General features: G+C 37.4%; 1 protein-coding gene across 1 annotated transcript in view; it reads right to left on the minus strand.

Annotated features, from left to right (window-relative positions):
* Positions 1 to 1,817: 1,817 nt before the first annotated feature.
* The window catches only part of USP34 (ubiquitin specific peptidase 34), an 89,219-nt gene continuing 76,707 nt past the window's right edge, over positions 1,818 to 14,329 (minus strand). Inside the window, exons 30-40 of the mRNA XM_042822001.1 lie at positions 11,028 to 11,154; positions 10,598 to 10,705; positions 9,426 to 9,530; positions 9,182 to 9,306; positions 8,016 to 8,168; positions 6,976 to 7,099; positions 5,251 to 5,330; positions 4,353 to 4,493; positions 4,088 to 4,234; positions 3,424 to 3,583; positions 1,818 to 3,089 (exon numbers count right to left, since the gene is read on the minus strand). Of these exons, the coding sequence (XP_042677935.1) occupies positions 2,479 to 3,089; positions 3,424 to 3,583; positions 4,088 to 4,234; positions 4,353 to 4,493; positions 5,251 to 5,330; positions 6,976 to 7,099; positions 8,016 to 8,168; positions 9,182 to 9,306; positions 9,426 to 9,530; positions 10,598 to 10,705; positions 11,028 to 11,154 (1,881 nt within the window). The 3' untranslated portion in view covers positions 1,818 to 2,478. The remainder of the gene's footprint in view (positions 3,090 to 3,423; positions 3,584 to 4,087; positions 4,235 to 4,352; positions 4,494 to 5,250; positions 5,331 to 6,975; positions 7,100 to 8,015; positions 8,169 to 9,181; positions 9,307 to 9,425; positions 9,531 to 10,597; positions 10,706 to 11,027; positions 11,155 to 14,329) is intronic.

A 14,329-nucleotide genomic window follows, 5' to 3' on the forward strand; every position in this document is an offset into this window, starting at 1 on the left:
CAACACTTTTCAGAATCCTTGTTCTCTCAGCTGACAACTGTAGCTGTCAGTTTGATGATATGTTTAAGCTTCCTTAGAAATGGGCAATGATTGCCTCTCCTTTCTCCTCCCCAGAGTACCTGGTTGACTGTCCTTACATTAAAAAAATAAATAAAAGGTTTTCATGGAATCACAGAATCATTTGAATTAGAAGGTCATCCAGCCCATTTGCCCTGCAATGAACTGGGACATCTACAGCTCCCAGCAGGTGCTCAGAGCCCCATTCCAGCCTGACCTTGAATATCTCCACAGAGAGCATCCACCACATCTAGGCAATCTGTGCCTCACTGCCCTTATTGTAAAAAAAAAAACTTTTCCTGCCCAACCTACATCTTCCCTCTTTTAGGTTGAAACCATTTCCCCTTGTCCTGTCACAACAGACCCTACCTAAGAGTCTGTCCCTACTTTCTTTCAGCCCCATTCAGATACTGAAAGGCTGCTATCAGGTCTGGGCAAAGCATTCTCCGAGTTCTTTTTGGCAGGGCCATGCTGTTATCTTTCTGTCCCCCAGCTTGTATGGGTAGTGAGGGATTGTTGCGACCCAGGTGCAAGACCTTGCACTTGGCTTTGCTGAACCTCATAACCATTGTCACAGGACAGAACTGTAACTCTTCAGTGACAATTACAGTATGATTTAGTCATGTACAAGAAGCCAAAGGCCACTGATCTGCTAGCCAGAAGCTTAAGTCTAACAAAAATCAGACGTGTATTTTTAGTAAGAGTAATTAATAAGACTACTTACTGAGGGGCTAATGCCTTCTTTATCTACTGCAGATTTTAAACTGAGAGGTGTCTTCCCAAACGTCTTAACCCATCCACAAATTCCTATGTGTGGTAGAAAACTCGACAGATCAGTTCTGATATTCATTAATGTACAAGTTTTAAGTAGAAGCTGTTGATTTCTCTAAATTTATACAATCTACACAGAAGCTGATCAGAAGGGGTAATAAAGTTTTTTTCCAAAGAGAACAAAAAATGTAATTACACGATTGAAAAATGACATGGCAAACTTAAGCCCTCAGCAGGGTTTCTAATGCAAGAATAAAAGTGCGAATGAAAGGGGTTATGGAGCATAAACCTTGAGACAGAAATGCTTGACCAAAGAACTTTTTTTTTAAAAGTGACTAAGAGATGAAGAGACAAACAAAAGCACCACACAATAAAATTGCAGACATGAAAATGATGCTGAACTACATTAAATGGTAGACAGAATTAAGGAGGACAGAAGAAAAAATACAGATGTGTTATGAAGACAAAAACCCAAATGAACTAAGCTACTGGAAGATCAATGTGAAAACGGATTTTAATTAGATGTCAAAATCAGAATCACTGACAATCCAGAAGGTAACTAGGAAATGCATATTACTTAGAAATAACATGAGGAAATGGAACAAAATAGATGGTGAAGTCAGTCCTGCATTTGAGCAAGCAGAGAAGGTTCTGAGAAAGCGAGAGAGCATGCCTCAAGGCAGCATGCATAGAAGGTCAAAGGAAGACAGCAAGTGGAATAGGAGAAAAAGGAAGGAGTAGCCTCAGACAGGTTAAGTTGGAAATGGACAAAATGAAAAAAGTTCGACTAGTTTCTTCCACCACATCATGTTCTTAGCTGCTGAAAAAAAGTAAACAACAAATCTTTCTCAACTGTGATTCATGCATAGTAAACAAAAGAACCCTAAAATTTATAGAAATTGCTTAGCATACTCTGCAGTTGTTTTAGTTTTTATGTTATCTTTGATGAGAAATCCAAAGAGTGAAGCAATAACATATATAAACAAATGAAAAGTCATCACAATCAGTTTAATGAAGTGCACAGAATAGCAATTGATCATGTCAATAAAAATAAAACAATTATTTTTACATCAAGTGTGCTTTATTTCCTCCACAGGTATTCTGTTAAATAAAGCACCATATATATACTGCCAGGCCACAGCTAAAGAGGATTCTTTACAGAATCAAATTTCTTGTGGTTGTTTAGTATACAAGTAAACTTAATTTTGATAATAAGAACCACAGCGATCTGAGGCAATCTGCCTCTATTATAAGGTACAAAACTGGCACAGAGGACACCATATTATACACAGTAAAAATGCCATAAGTTTAAATTACATCATACAGGGCAAGGAGGCCCTGTTCTCCCAGACAGCCATATTAAATGAAAGCCACTACAGTGAATTTTTAATTACATAAAACATATCCATTATCTGATTGCCCTTTAAGAAAGTGTATGGTAGATGCAAAAAAGAAATCCAAAAACAAACAAAAAGTAAAACTGGAGATCTGCCTGACCAAGAATTAAGCATATAAGTCTATCTTGCCATTCAAGCAGAGAGCACTGGACAAACTGAAGCACAGAACAGAAATAAGCAAAACTTAGGCAACAGCATTTTTGGGGGAGGGAAGGAAAAAAAAGACTTAGAAGCAGACATGCTTCATCTAATGTCAAGAAGCAGCTTGATTTCCTTTTCCAGATATCCTTGTAACCACATGAATTGTAGACTCAATGGTCCTACACAGGATGTCTAAAATGTCATGCTGCTGCATAAGACTAAAAAGTCCTCTGGAATGGCCACAAGTGATTGATAAACTAGTTTCAGGGTCCTGGGATGATAAGGCTTGACTATCACAGCCTCTCAAATCTGCGAGGTCAGATAAAACTGCTGAAATCGATGTGGATGGAAACTCTGAGTCCTCCTCTGCTACAGCGGAATCCTTGGAAGTCTGCAGGTCTTTAAATTCTTTGCATTCTTGAAATTTACCGTTTCCTGACTGCTCTTCTGTATGTTGTGACCTCATTGTCAGCATTATGTCTTCTGAAAATGAAGATGGAACTTCCATTCTGTACTCTTTGACAGAATTATTTTCAGGGGAAGGAAGATCTTGTTCAGTGCCTGGATCAATGATCGAAGAGTCCCGTGTCTCATTATCTGAAGTGCTTGTTGGGGTCAATGCTTCCTGGGGTTCAGTTTTTATATCACTGATACAACTGTCTACGGTGTGCTCCTCATCACTGCTGACCCGTCTTCTTTTTACAGGAGTAGCTTCTTCATCATCTGTAAGGAAAAAAAGAAAACTCTATAAAGGAAACATTGCTTTCACACCATACACCCAAGCAGCAGGACATTCCTTTCACTTTTTTTTTTTTTTTTTTTTTTTTTTACTTTTCTGTATTAAACACAGTATATTTCAACAAATACCTATTTCCTTAACAACAATTCATGTAACTGTCTTAGCCCCATAATAATACAGAATATCTTGTGTAGTGTAAAGGACGGGAACCAAGAAATGGCTTGATTTCTGTGGTAAGAAAGCCACGTGTTATGTTAATTTTGTAAAACTTTGCAAAATCAGAGCATTGTTTGACTGAAAACATTACAGAAGGCAAACCTTTAATTTTTCTTTCTTTGGCTTCTTGTTCTTGTAGTGAATTCCTCTGTTGTTGACATGCTCTACACTTGTTTAAAAGTTCTTGTAAAGTCGGAATCAGGGCTGAATTGAGCTGTTTAGGAGTATGCACTGAAAGCAGCAAGGCAAGTGCTCGGAGGTCCTAAAAAAATAAACAAACAACCTTAATCAGCCTTATTTCAAACTCTTTTGATTAAAGCTACACAGAGACTGTAAGTAGAGGCTTCAAGATGTTTGAACATCCGAAAGATCAAATTGTGAATATACTCACGCCACTAAAATTTCTTAGCCACTGCTAACACGCTGACCTGAACCCATATCTGTCCTGCACTGCCCACAGTAAGCACTGCTGGGTTAAAACATAGCAGTGATTCCTGCACTTCGTGTTGCTCTTTTTCCTGCTATTAGCCCACCTTTCAAGTCTTATGATACCCACCATCTGCTTGGAGACTCAAGCATGCACTCTGTGCACACTGAAACAATGCATGCACGCTTATCTTGCATGCGTTAATTAACTCGTCCAGCCAGACAACTCAGCTAACCATACCTATCTCTTTAGAAGCTGACAAACGGTGCTGAAGAGCTTCCACAAAAGTAAGCTGCCTCTTAATGATGCTGATTATTGAATGGCTTAGAAAAGACTCACCCCATTTAAAGCAGAGCTTGCTTTGGAGATTTCAACTCTCTGGCTGCTGAAATCAGATTCTAGGCTTTGATACTGATTTATTAGATTTGTAATTAGAGTATTGATTAAATTGGCACAGTTTGCTTCAGAAAACACCTGCCCTTGGACCTGTAAAATAACAGATTCTTTTAAACCACAAAAAATGGAACTGTGAAAACAGTATCTTAAGCTGAAAGAACATACACCAGACTACAATTCTTGGAACTTCCAATAAAAGATCACTCACCTTCAGAAGAAAATGCGTCAAAAAGGTGTACACAATGTTGTTGTTAAGAAAGGTCCTTTCATCCATTAAAATACATTTTATATATTCTGCAAAAACTGGATCTTCACAGAGGAGCTTTACGCTGTTCTTTGACATTGCAGACTGGTAAAGAAAGAAAGCACACTTCAAGCCATTACTGAAAGTAAATCACTGCAGCAGCACAATTTTCAGTAGTTTAGGCGGAGAAATATCTGTGGGCTTGGTTATGTTTTTAATTCATACAGGAGGAATCTCACTGATAAAAGCATTTTGATCAGCTATGACTAAACTGTACAAATTAAGTGCTGTCAATTATTTCACGTTTTCCCTTTATGAAGTTTATTCTGAAGGAATGCAGGTTTATCACGACCGGGATGTAATTGAAGAGCCAGAGTCTCCTAACCTGAGTCAACTACAGCATCCTCTTGCAAAGGTGCAAAAGTGGGCATGTTATCACAGAATCACATTATGTTCTATTCCAGAAGGAAGACCTCAGAGTTAGAGATCTCTCCATTTTCATTCAATCATACTTGTGATTATAAGACATAAAAAGCTGGAAAGCAGGCTACTGTGGAGACTACTACCATCATGTAATGTTACTGCATAACTGTACTATCATATACACTGCATAAGTTTCTGCAGTACCTAGGGCATACTTCAGTTTGCTACATTTTTAAACTTCATTCACTTAGTTTTATCAGATGTCAGATAACACAAGTAGGGGTATTTTTTATTCAAAACAGAATTAATATTTAATATTTTGAATGACTGAGCCACTGTTAACCCACTGGTTAAGATGTACAGGTTAAAATTTGTTTTACAGCTGTTGTGTTTTGCTTTTATTTTCATCCTGTTAGTTCTCCAGTACACTGACTCTTACCTGAGTCTGACAAAGCTCAGTCCAAAGCTTGGGGAACAATGCAAGATGAAGTGGTAAACCTTCATATGCAACAAGAACACCTGAAATTTTGAGAAAATAAAAGTTACTTTGCGAATAATGGCAAGTTCACCTTCCTTGGAGATGCTCACTTATACGAACAGGAACAAAGTGCCATAACATTTGCTATGAGCACGTCCTAAGTTTTTTGTTTAATCAATAATTAGAAGGACCTCTGGTCTGTGAAGTTTTTACAGTATCTTTAATAAATGTATGTATCCCTTTAGTACTTCTGGGAAATGTAAAAATAAAGAACAGAGCTGGCTTTAGTTTTACATTTGTAACCAGATTTTTTCATTATTTTTAAGTTACTCATTATATTCATTACTTTCAAGTCTTTTTATGTTTTCAGCTGGTCAGCTACAACATTCAGAAAGTTTAAATTTTCTCAAAAATAGCACATAAATTTTTAAGTGTCATTCTCATTATTTCCCAAGCACCAACAGCAAAGAGACATATTTCCAGTGAACTGTTTTAACTAACACAACCTATAGTAAACAATAATGCAAGAGTTACAATCACAGCAGTACGATAAAAAATGTGCAGTTGGGTGATTTGGGAATCAAAAGAACATTCTATTACCATTCTTGTTTGAAGGTAACTTAATTTTGTATCCTTTTATCTACAAGTTTGGCATTTAATCTTAGCTAGCTATTTGGCTTCAACAGAAAAAACAAGCTGGCGTCTTTGGAAGGTGGTTCATGCTGCTCAAGGTGTCTAAGAATCAATAGAATACTTTTTCTTGGATGTAATCTACTTCTCTTGAGCGACTACAGAAGGAAATCTGGCAAGATGCCTAATTTTAATAACTGAATTGAAGAGACAGCTCCTGAAATGTTTATCTACACAATAATTGTATTTGTGTGACTGCAATGTTTCTGCATCTTCACTACAACGCTTGCAAGTGGAGCCCATCTTGGGGTCATGGGTGGGAAAAAGATAACAAAACACGCACCATGATGTGCCTTCAAAGTAACACATGCACCTAATGGGCAGTTCATGGCAGGATGCTCTTCTGCAGTGATGCAGGCAGAATGCTTGGAGCAATTCAGACAGATAAAGCCAGCAACACCTTTGGTAACACATGTTAAAGACTAGGTTTATACTGTGATAGGAAAAAATCCCACACAGTGGTAAAACTTAGTTGCGGAGCTTAAACAACATCTATGTTTTCAGGTACAAATGACATGACTGGATGGTTGTTAATTTGGGTTAACTGTTGTGATGGGCTCCCAAAATGAGTAAGATAAACAAACCCACGTTCTACTACAGAACCAACGCTGTCAGTGACAGGATAAATGGTCTCACATGCTCCTGAGAAGACAAAATAAGTGCCAGAAATTACACTGTCTGGCAGAGGTGATGAAGATTTTGGAGCTGACACAAAGCTCTGTGTGAAACCTATTTACAAGTAGAATGAATTCTCACTGACTGTCACATGTCCATTCTGCAGAAGCCTGAAGCATAAAAGTCATGTGGGTAAGAATGTACTGCATTATACTGTTTGGTAGATTATGGGAAACTGATTTCCACAGTAATTAATACAGCAAGTTCCGCAAGTGCAGCTACTTCTTAAGAATACTGAACACAAAACTTGCTGGAGAAGTGCTCACTATTATCACAATTAAAAAAACCAACATCCTTAAGCTGTTTAACTTTCATACTTACTCATTTTAACTAATGTTTCAGTAAACTTTTCACAGCTGATTGCAACTCGGCACAGTAGATGGATGAACTGATGATAAGAAAAGAAGTAGTCTAGCAGCATACGATCATAAACATCATCTTTTCCCTGGAGATTTAAGAGAACTTCATTTAAACTACGTAAGCAGCTCAACCACTACCAGATTTTCCAAGCACCTAGCCTGATTTCCCTGCACTTCTTGCCCTAAAACATGTCATCGAATACAGCAGGGGGATTTCCAAGTCTCACTCAGTCCAGATGTGTCTCACCACTGTGTCCTTGTTAAGCACAACGTCGAGAATGGCACAGGGATGGCACATAATGTTCCCTGGCAGTAAAAATGTAGGATTCTGAATAAACTGACTGAGAAGATGTGAAGCTGCATGAATACCTTACCTTGAAGAGAATGAGAATACAGTAATTTCATACCATATCCAGATACCTAAATATATACACTACTACTTTGCAAATCATAATTTGTCAGTTACTATGTGCAGAAGTCAGAATTTTCTCAAGATGAAGCTTCACAAGCTCTCAAAGCAGTGTTTTCAGGAATATCCCAAACCGAATGGTAAACGTGCCAAGGGCTTTGTATGCTAGTATTTAATACATTTTGGATATATGTACTCAAAATGGGCTTCTGTAGGCCAGATAGCCGAAAGGAAATCTCAAACATTTAAGCAAAGAAAATGCCATCTTTTACAAAACGAACAAATTAAAAATAGCATGCAACAAAAAACCAACAGGTAAAACATAATTGCGATGGGGTTCTAGAGGCTCACAAACCTTCCAGTTCTTACGGTATATGGATTAAGTACAACTTGTGAAATACTGTGTCATATGACTTTTCAGTTCAAATATTTACATTATTTTCTGTTGTATCCACTGCTGCTGGATATGAGATGGAAAAACATGAGTAATTTCCTGTTCTATGCCTTTTTTTAAAAAAACATACAGTAAATTTGATGGTGCGCAAATACACAAAGCATCATTTTGAAAGCTTTAAAAAAGAAGGGTTACTTACCCTACAGTAACCGTGCTTCTTCGAAATGTGTTGCCCACACAGATTCCCATCTACGTGCACACACACCCCATGTGCAGGAGACTGGATTCTTTCTGAATAGCAGTGTCCACTGGGGCAGTGCCTGCACTCAGTGTGTCCTTGCGACCACTGTACCTGAGGGCATAAGGGGTATGGCGGCTTCAACCACCACTCAATCCTTCACGGGTAAGAATTCCCCTAGGGCTCTGCATTAGCACAGGAGGAAGATCACAATCTGTGTGGACAAAGCATCTTGAAGAACTACGGTTACCTTACAGCGAGTAACCAGCTTTCCTTCTTCAAATGGTTGTCCATACATATTCATTTAAGGGTGGGATTCATCTTACCTGACTTTAGCTATCTAAAATCTACTCATTTGAATATGCTCTGCTGCCCAGGCTCAGCTGCCTAATACATGAAGGATCAGCCTCCTGATGGTGCAATTCTCCATTAGCCACAGGATCAACAATCTTTAGATAGTCAAAGTTTGGTAAGCTGAATCCCATCATTGTTCAACTGTAATATCGGGACATGGCAAGTGACTGTGATGTCACCCCACCAGAGCTGGCATCCCATAAGGGAAGCCCACAGAAGGAAAAGTAGAAAGGAAAAGATCCAGAGCACTATAAAACTGCCCTATGTATGTCAAGTACTGGTATTTTACCCAAACAATAAGTAGATTGTGCTTCAGTTCTCTTGGAATGGACCCTTAATGAAATGTGGAGGATCTACTTAACTGTTAATAAACCTTAACATGGTTTCAAACCCATCTGGACCAATGCCTGGGCTGTTCCTGAATTTTCTTTATAAATGCTACAAACAGACTGGAAAACTATCAAATATGGGCTTTTTTTGGCTTTTTTTTTTTTTTTTTTTTTTGGTAGCTTTTCATTTGGTAGTTTTTACCTTGAATACAAGGTTTCAACTCTTATCGTATCTGGAATAATGAAGCTGTGTATCACCAAAGGCAGGAAAATGGTGTTTCTGGAGTGCACATCTAGAATGGAGTATATGAGGACAACACATCTTGAAGAAGAATTATGCTTCGTTTACAAAGAAAATGAAAATAATACGCTAATGGATTCTTACCATACTTTTTATAGAAAGGAAAAATCACTGAAAATAGAATAAAGACCATGCTTACGTACCTTGCTGGCTTCTACCATAGTAGGCAGAAGGCACATATTGAGCTCGGGACGTGGAGGACGAATATTGCTTTTTCCCCCTATTAATTTCAAGTTTTCACGACATGGAAAGTAAGGTCCAAGAGACACTGTAGTACAAGGTAGGATAAAATAGATATGAAAAGGTCAGTATCTAACATCAATGAGAAACATGACAGAGTAATAACAGATTAACAGAACTTCAAAATACAATCACTGAAATACGTACTTGGGATATTACTGTGGTGGTATGTACAATGATTGTGCTGTAGAAATGGAACCAGAGTATGTAGGAAATCATGAGGACTTAAAAGTACAAGCTCCTTGAGGACATCTACAAACAAAAAGGTTTTTTCTATTATATATTGTTATTTCTTAGCAGAAAACAGTTCAACTTATGGCTCATGCATTTTCACTCTTTCATCTCTCTTTTGCTAGTGTGCACTGTGGAGGTAGCTTTACTGTGAACAACACGCGAAGTGAATAGACCTGAATAATTAGTCAGGACTCCCTTCACCTCTGCCAACTGTAGAAAAACCTGCTCAACAGTGAATGTACAACCAATGAGAGGGGTGCCAGCTTGCAGAAAGTAGAAGCTCAATAAAATTACCCTCTTTCCTTCTTCTTTAACATATCAGGTTTGATACCTGGAAAATGTAACCAGCAGCAGTCAGAAGGACAATTAGAAAGGCACTCAAAATAATGGGAAAATGCATGCAGATCACACAAATAAAGTTTAATGTGGACAAGGTTCTGGGCCATCATTAGCATGCCAAAAAATGCAGACTGCATCCATTAAAATTTATTTTGAAAATCTGTTTCCAAAAAAGCTTCTGGAATAGGCCTTGTAGCACAAACCAGACACATTACATACAACATCTATGCATACAATTTTAGAAAACTAATCCATTCACTGCTACAAGTTCTTAAACTTTATTTATATTATACTTTGCAGAAAATGGATCATAAAGGTAGATGCTAAAGTTGTAATGCAGATGAACTTGGTCAGCACGTTCCCCTTTGAGATTTTAAGTTAGTATCAGAATTTTAATGAAAGATCTGGGATCTGATTCTGAACTGACTTAATACTTGAGTTATTGAGTTATTCCTTAATCCTTTTACTAAGTCAGGTTTGCAAATTTGCCTCTCAAGATGGACAATGACTTTCTGTGCACAGTCTGCACACCTAGCAATGAATATTAACTGCAGCCTAATGAAAACAGAATTATTTATTATTGGAATGATGGCAACAATGATACATTGTCAACAATAATATCAAGAATTCAAATCCATAGATTATCTAGTAAGCATGTGCTCTTGCAAAAATAGAATTTAAATTTCAAATCAGGTAACTACATAAAGCAGGTTCTCCTTAACTGCATTCATAATATTATGACTTACCAATACAAGCATTTCTAAGTTCCGGAGGACTGTAGGAATTTAGCAAAGTTAAAAGTTTATGGGCAAATTCAATTCGCTCCTGCCACTGAATGAGAGCTTGCTTCACATCTGTGAATGCAAAAAAACACAGAAATCTGCTAATTTAATTTCATGAGAGATCTATAAATCAAGTATGGAATTTTACTGCTGAAGAATTTGCCTTTTTTCTTCTAACGTTACTTTTTCTCATTCTAGAAATCTAATAAATCTCAAACTAAATCTAGTTTCAGATTATGTACACAGTAATTTAATAAGAAACAATCTAGTAATCACATGTATGGAAAGTTTAAATTTAAATACAAATATTGAGCAAGATAGAATATGAGGTTTTGGGTCACAAAAACTAATTAGTAGACAAAAAACATAAACCTTTGAGGAGTTGTAACCAAACCTTTTCTTTGAAGATACGGACGTGTCGATTTAAGAACTGAAAGGAATATAGACAGAAGTTCTACCAGGTCTCCAGTCACGTGGCAAGCCGTAGCCTCATGGTACATCATGTGTAATGTGTTAAATGACTAAAAGAAAAAATGCACAACTTCATGTTGCCAAACAACACATCATTATCATTTCTATTTCTATCCTGCAAATACCACTTTTACATTTATTTTATGTACGAGAAATCAAAGTAAGTATCAATGTCAGGTGTAATCAAAAGTTACTAGAAACATAATGTTTAAAACAAGAGCAATGTTTTTTACACAATTAGAACGCGACAGAGAAAGAAGTAGGGAGGGATGGGGAGAAATGACTGGGTATCTTCTATGACAACTAAATATGATTCTTAGGGCATACAGTATTTGTAAGAATGAACTGTAAGTAATCCACGGAGGTTAAACTGAAACTTGCTCTTGGTCATAAGGCTGAACTGTGTTTTTCTCACCTAACCCAAAAAACAGAGTCATATACAGTGTTTCACATATGCATGCCAGAGGGACACTGACCTTGTAAAATTCACCATAACAACAACCTCCATACCCTTCATCTCTGCTCAAGAAGAAAGCAGTTTTGTGACACACAAAGCAACTCCTACAGATACCCGTTTATAAACATTCCAAATCTGACTTCAACCTAGCTTTATATTAGTGAGAGTTACGCAGACTACAATCACTTTGACACAAAATAATGACAAAGTTTTCAAAAACAAAATCTATCTAAAACACAATAAACAAAACATAACTTGAGGTACAATATTTTTACATATCTATAAGCTTTATCTTTTTGCCAACATTCCAAGTGATATTAGAAAACGTATAAAGAAAGGCATGGGTATACTAATTTTTGGTAAAAAACAGAAAACAATCTACAAGACTGATACAGATATATTTTTCCAAGTGCTGCTTAAGGACTTAATGCTCATACGACTGTACATACATTAGATGAATTACTTAGCTTTTTTCTAACAAAAATATCTTCTAAAATAACTTTTATAGAAACGTTGATAAGGAAAACTAATTTCCAGCAGCACAACAATTCTAGCACAAGATGTAACAAATGTTATTTAATTTGTTGAGGGTATTTTGAAGAAAGAAACAATCTCATTCCACATAGTGCAAAAAACTTGGCATTTTTGTATCATAATGATAAGATACATGGCAAATCCTATGTATGGGAACTGCTGATCACAGCCTGAACCCTCTGATTGATCACCTGAGGCGAGCACTGAGCCAGCCACAGGAGCACAGGCGAAGGCAATTCACTGGTGCTACTGGAAGGGGTGGAGCCTGGCTGCACCTCTCCCAGCTCCCATTTAAGGGCTGACTGCCACTGAGGAAGGATCTCTTTCTGGAGATTGCTCCTCGTGGAGTTTATGGTGAGCCTACAACATCAATGAACATTTTCCATTTATTATCTTTCCACCGTGATAATCCTACTTAGCCTAACGTCTGTACACCTATTGACTATACACCTTGCTAGAATGGAAAACTGTTCTGCACATGATAAATGTTTGCAGTAACTTTCATGATGCAAAACATTTTCAGTGAACAAGGGAAGAGATAAGGCCTGGGACTTTCAAGTCATAAAGCAACTCAATTGAAAGTTTTATCCCAATTCTAGCAATATCTTACAAGGGACAAACTGTACTTTGTATTACACATTCTTTATAAATTAATATCAATTGTTCGTAGGAATCAAAGTTAATCAAGGTAAGTTCTTTTTGTACATGAGTACCTTAGTTTACTTACCAGTTTCAGAAACAAACAAATCAAGTTATAACTCAGTTCCTATATTTTTATCCCAAGTTTATGGAATGCAAATGTTTACAAGACAGAAAGGAACATATTCCAGGGAAACTAATTATAGCTAGTTAAAACACTTATATTTGTAAGAAGCTTGGGAAAAATGAATTTTCAAACAGTACTGCAGTGTCTTTATTTGTGCCACTTCTGATTTGGTAATTCCAGCTTTTTCTATTATGTGATTGAGAAAACACAAAGTAGTGACATCAAAAGGTTAAGAAGAACCAATCTCAAAGCACCACCTAATCCACCTACATGCCTTAAGGCAGGCTGAATGTCTTCATATCCTTCACTACAAATGTTTGCTTGAAGAACATCTGGAGACTTCCACTTGTGCTGCTGACCCCCTTCTGTAGCAACCTATTCCAATACCTCATTTACTGTACAGCTTAAACTACCTCCTACCCAGTTGTTTTCTACCATGCATTTATATCAGTTTATTATCACAGAATCGTTCCAGGACCCTAAAAGGTCACCCAGTCCAACTCTCCTGGAATGAAAAGGGACATCCACAGGTCAATCAGGTGCTCAGAGCCCCATCCAGCCTGACCCTGAATGTCTGCAGGGACACAGCTTCCACGACCTCTCTGGGCAACCAGCTCCAGTATCTCACCACCCTTACTGTAGAAAACTTCTTTCTTTTATCCAATCTAAACTGCCCCTCTTTCACTTTGAAACCATTTCCCCTTGTACTACCATAAAAGACCCTGCCTACACAGTCTGTTCCCTTCTTTCTTACAGCCCTCTTTTAGATACTGAAAGGCTGTTATAAGGTCTCCCCAGAGCCTTCTCTTTTCCAGGCTAAACAGCCCCAGCTCTCTCAGCTTGTTCTCACTGGGGAGCTGTTTTATCCCTAATGATAACAGTCTGCCAAGAATAAATTTCATCTTATTTTTACTGTGCATCTCCAACACATCTAGATTATCCAGAATTTTATTCCTGTACTCCAAACTACCTAACATCCCTGCCCATTTTGTGTTGCCAGTGTATCTCATAAACAATTTCTAGTCTATGATCAAATTCAATAATGGAAGCATTGAATAGAATCCAAGCTCTTTAACTCACCTCGAGGGAAAAAAACACACCAAAACCACATGAGTAATCAACTTTTTTTTCCTTCTCATTTTTATCATATCTCACTCACTTCGAAAAGTAGCCACTAACAGTCCAGAAATCTCTTTCAGGCTTCTTCTGCATTAATGCAGGACAGTACAAATAGCTTTGTAGAATGAAACTCTTGATGGTGGGAGGCTTGACATCCAACTGCACTCATTTCAGGATGTCATTATATTATCAATCCTGTATTTTGAACCAACTCTGATCTGATCATGGACCAAATATCCATTTACACCGTAATACACTGTGTGCTCCAGAAACGGATGTTTTAAGATTAGTTTCATCTTAAAGAAATCTAGATTATGCATTTTTTAACCACTCCTTCCTGCAAACAGAA

Source organism: Centrocercus urophasianus, unplaced genomic scaffold (assembly GCF_019232065.1).
Source record: "Centrocercus urophasianus isolate 14NV4802_14NV808 unplaced genomic scaffold, USGS_Curo_1.0 seq_10, whole genome shotgun sequence".
NCBI classification, from domain to species: domain Eukaryota; kingdom Metazoa; phylum Chordata; class Aves; order Galliformes; family Phasianidae; genus Centrocercus; species Centrocercus urophasianus.